General features: G+C 34.8%; 1 protein-coding gene across 1 annotated transcript; it reads left to right on the top strand.

Moving 5' to 3' along the window:
* Nucleotides 1–3,323: 3,323 nt before the first annotated feature.
* On the top strand, nt 3,324–4,377 carry LOC128982201 (uncharacterized protein DDB_G0271670-like). The gene is made up of 2 exons (XM_054401263.1): nt 3,324–3,927; nt 4,274–4,377. Exons 1-2 carry the CDS (start codon nt 3,324–3,326, stop codon nt 4,375–4,377), a joined length of 708 nt encoding a protein of 235 aa, XP_054257238.1.
* The last annotated feature ends 609 nt before the right edge of the window (nt 4,378–4,986 follow it).

The raw sequence follows: 4,986 nt of genomic DNA, 5'->3' as shown, positions 1-4,986 counted from the left end.
ACACTTATCTTAACTCAAAAATTCTTTTGCTGTATGAATACAACAATATACGTTACAACCATTTTTACCGCCTATTTTATAATAATTTTCTACAGAATAAAACGGCTTTCGATTAGAAATAGTTTAGGTATTGGCAGTGAGTTTTTAGTCTTTTCACGTGATATAAAAATTTGAGGCCAATAAAATAGATGAAGTTCAGGACCATCTCACTAGAGTTTACTAGTGTATTTTGTTGACTATTAATTAAAACCAATGCAGTACATAGCAAACAGCTGATTGATTTATCACTTAACAGATTGCACTACGTTTCTTTTTGCTTCAAATTTTTACATTACTTGCCACTTGGGAAGTCTATTCTGTGTATAGTCAATGGTTTTATGTTTTTAAGAAAATTGGTATTCCAATATCGCTAAATCACTATACGTATTTAATGTCTCACATTTTGTAACAGATGTTATGTAAACCGCAAATAATCTTTCTTGTGATATATACAAACAAAAAACTATATCATTTACCTCAAATCATTATATTATAATAATAAAAAATAAATGTATGTTTATTCTAGTTCGCCTCATATTTTGTTGTAGTCCTAATGATAATATTAATTACCTTTTGTTGTTTTTGTATTTGTTAAAATATGGACTGATTAAACTGAATAACTAAACATTTTTAAGATTGAAAAAATGGTTACCGATTTCCTTAACTAACAATGTATAAACGTATAAATTGTTCTTCACAAAACGAGATATCTAAATATGACTCTAATACATTAATTATTAACTTGTTTTGGATTATAAAAGGTAAAATGTGATTGCCTAAAATTATAATTTGTTTTTTATTGAGGATTGCTTTATTGACATACGTAAAAATTTCTTCACATTCTAATAATCATAATAGAAAACTATATATTTTACTTAACAATTTTTATATTAAATTATTCTTTGTTCTTTTATCTCAAATTGCTTTCTCACGTACATGAATTGACTCACTTTTTGTTACGCTCTTAAATTATAATATTACTCAAGGTACTTCTCATAGTCAGTTGCGACTTTATTAAAATATAGCTCGATTAAATTGGTTGTTTTTTATAAGATTTTCTTAACATATGACTTGTTCTTCTCAAAATAAACATATAAAATGGTTCTAATACTTAATTGCTTAATGTGTTTTTTTTTCTTCTAGAGTTAACTAACGCAGCTTTACTTGAAACACGGAGTATTCCTGATTTACTACAGGTAATTATTTGAAATATCTTAGTTTACGTATAGTTCAGATGGTTTCTATCTCTTTGTAATCTTTCCTTAAAAAATACATGTACAACTAAATATATTTTAGTTAATAGTATTTATATTAAATTATTCTTTGTTCTTTTATCTCAACTTGCTTTCTCACGTACATGAATTGTTTCACTTTTTGTTACGCTCTTAAATTATAATATTAATCAAGGTACTTCTCATAGTCAGTTGCTGACTTTATTAAAATATAGCTCGATTAAATTGGTTGTTTTTTATACGATTTTCTTAACATATGATTTGTTCTTCTCAAAATAAACATATAAAATGGTTCTAATACTTAATTGCTTAATGTGTTTTTTTTTTTTTAGAGTTAACTAACGCAGCTTTACTTGAAACACGGAGTATTCCTGATTTACTACAGGTAATTATTTGAAAAATGTTAGTTTACGCATAGTTCAGATGGTTTCTATCTCTTTGTAATCTTTCCTTAAAAAATACATGTACAACTAAATATATTTTAGTTAATAGTATTTGTAAAATGCTACGATTGTTATGTGTTTATTTTACTTAGCTCGGTTAATAATTTAATTGACTTCATATCTCGTTCTTGAGACCCAACTAATATTGTTTCTTGTATTATTGAACATTCTTAAGCCAAAAAATATATTTTAAATTGTAATTTGCATCTCCATAAGCATTATAAAATCACGTATCTTGTTTTGGATTATTAAAACGGCTATTCCGCTATCTTTCAAATAATATTAATATCAAAATAAATATTAATAATTAATGGCTGCTCTTGCTAGTCCCCCACTACACCTCATATCCTTTGATTGGGTGGGTAGACCACGCCTCCAGCAAGCCCCGTCCCCACTACGGTACCTGTCCTGTGATTGGCTGAGTAGACCACGCCTCCACTTAGTCCAACCCCCACCAGAGCGCACAAAACTAGTTGAATCTCTTTCAAACTTCACTACATCTTGTGTACTCGCACGGTACACATCATGTTCCGTCTCCTTTCAAACCCTTGTCTATCTAGGGTTTGAATGAATCTTTGTCTATCCTTCCTTAATCATTTGCGTTTCCTGAACATGCGACAGTGGTCAAACCAAGTTGCATTTCTATCCTTCCTTAACATACAGCAGTGGTCAAACCAAGCTGTATTTAAATCCTTCCTTAACTTGCAAATTGGAAAAACCATTTGCGTTTCCTGAACATGTGACAGTGGTCAAACCAAGTTGCATTTCTATCCTTCCTTAACATACAGCAGTGGTCAAACCAAGCTGTATTTAAATCCTTCCTTAACTTGCGACAGTGGTCAAACCAAGTTGCATTTCTATCCTTCCTTAACATACAGCAGTGGTCAAACCAAGCTGTATTTAAATCCTTCCTTAACTTGCAAATTGGAAAAACCATTTGCGTTTCCTGAACATGTGACAGTGGTCAAACCAAGTTGCATTCCTATCCTTCCTTAACATACAGCAGTGGTCAAACCAAGCTGTATTTAAATCCTTCCTTAACTTGCAAATTGGAAAAACCATTTGCGTTTCCTGAACATGTGACAGTGGTCAAACCAGGTTACATTTCTATCCATCCTTTACATACAGCAGTGGTCAAACCAAGTTGTATTTAAATCCTTCCTTAACTTGCGGCAGTGGTCAAACCAGGCTGCATTTCTATCCTTCCTTAACTTGCGGCAGTGGTCAAACCAGGCTGCTCTTTTCAAGCCTTTGCCTATGTTATATGTCTAAAAGTTCTTCATGCATGTACTGTTTAGTCTTTCTTGCTAGATAATTTGCTTTAGTAGTTGTGACTTGGTGTTAGTGGTTTGAATCTTTGCATGTTTTTTTTAAATAACTAATGACCTTGACCTACTTGTATTATTGGTTATTTGAAACTTTATCTTTAAAATAGTTTCTCTGCCCACATGCAACTCCTCCTTTTAGATGTACTTATTCCCCCACCTCTTTACCACACTCATATCTTCCCCCACTCTGTCTATCTATATCCCCCACCACTTAGGGTGGGTATAAATGAGAGAGCATATTGGTTAATAACATCATTCTGTTGCCAGCCTGCAGAAAAGCCATGGACCCCTGCTTAAGAAAGACTACCAAGCCAATGAAGCCAGTGGCAGGCATGAAGAGATCTAAACTTCAGGAGGCGTTGACTGGAGGTATTAAGAAGATGAAATCATCAACTCCTTCTGAAACCCTGGTCAACAAGACTCTGTCGCAGCCGGGATCCTCTTCATCTGCTTTGTCTGACGATGCAAAGAAAACAACTACAATATCAACTCAATCTTCCCTTGCCGCCAAGACTCTTTCGCAGCCGGGATCCTCTTCATCTGCTTTGTCTGACGATGCAAAGAAAACAACTACAATATCAACTCAATCTTCCCTTGCCGCCAAGACTCTTTCGCAGCCAGGATCTTCTTCTGCTTTGTTTGAAGATAGATTGAAGAAACCTTCTTCTGGTAACACTTCGTCGAAGAAACGGTCTGATTCATCGTCTTCCTCTTCTTCTTCTTCGTCATCATCTTCCTCGTCTTCTTCATCGTCCTCGTCCTCTTCTTCTACGTCATCGTCCAAAAATCAAACAATTAAGTCCCCTCTATCCATGCTTCTCTCTCCCATAATTCTCTCCTTGCTATCTCCTATTAAATCTCCAGAAAAGCCATCCACTCCCAAACGTAAGCCATCTCCAAAACCTCAACCACATAGCCTATCTCTTCCTAATTTAAATTCCTCCTCGAACCAAATGCCTGACATAGATTCTCCTGAAATTACCATTCCAAACCCCCCACCCAAATCCCTCCCTGCTGCACCCACCGTTGTTAGAAAACTCTTTACTAAAACTGAATCCTCAAAAGAATCCCTCCCCCCCCATTCAAACCCTTCTGAAAAATTGGTAAAACTCATGGCCAAAAGACGAGCTGCATTTAAGCCCAAGCCACAATGTTCTTATATTTTCCAAAAAGGGGTGAAAAAAGGTGAGCGTTGTGAAAAGTCCTGCTTTTCTGATGCTAATGTGTGCAGCCTCCACACTAAGGGGAAAAGCAGGATGGTACCCACTCAACCTAAAATTATTAGCAGCAAACCTGTCGCTACCAATCCTCAGTCATTTGAAAGACCATCAATAATCGTCAAAAGCCAGGCTCAGGAAAAATCTTGTACATCTGATCCAACACCGAGCACCTCACGTGTTGTTGTGATAGACAAGATTTTGCCTAGCCAACCACGGACGTCAGGCTTTGCTCGACCCTGTCGTCCACCACAAATTCAAGCTAAAAAAACCAGAATTGATAGGCTACCCAAAAACCGTAAATTCGAAATTCTTCTGATGACACCAAACGGTGAAGTCATTTTAAGAGAAGGAAATGACAGGTTCCGACTTAAATTACCCAGAGGCATGACCATCCCGAATACAACCCACCGATACTACATAATTCGTGATCGGTCTTCGGGATGGGCATCTGTAACATTATAAATTGGTTTAGTTTCAAATTGATCTTAATTATCCTCTAAATTCTCCTTTAGTATGCAAAAATTGGGAACGCATTTGTTATAGCCTAACAAATGCGTTCCCAATTTTTGCATTTAAAGAGTGACCTTGAGATTTTAGAAATAGATTATTTTAATCAGAGATTTCCATCTAATTTATTCATAAAACATTAGAAACAAATTTGTTATATCCTAACAATGTGTTCGCAAAGTTTCATGTATAATATTTTGATAAAGTTATTTTAGAA

Source organism: Macrosteles quadrilineatus, unplaced genomic scaffold, assembly GCF_028750875.1.
Source record: "Macrosteles quadrilineatus isolate MER2022 unplaced genomic scaffold, UCM_ALF_1.0 Scaffold_175__1_contigs__length_219987, whole genome shotgun sequence".
Taxonomy (NCBI): Eukaryota; Metazoa; Arthropoda; class Insecta; order Hemiptera; family Cicadellidae; genus Macrosteles; species Macrosteles quadrilineatus.
Note: the sequence above shows the minus strand (reverse complement) of the source record. Positions and strands in the feature narration are given on the sequence as shown.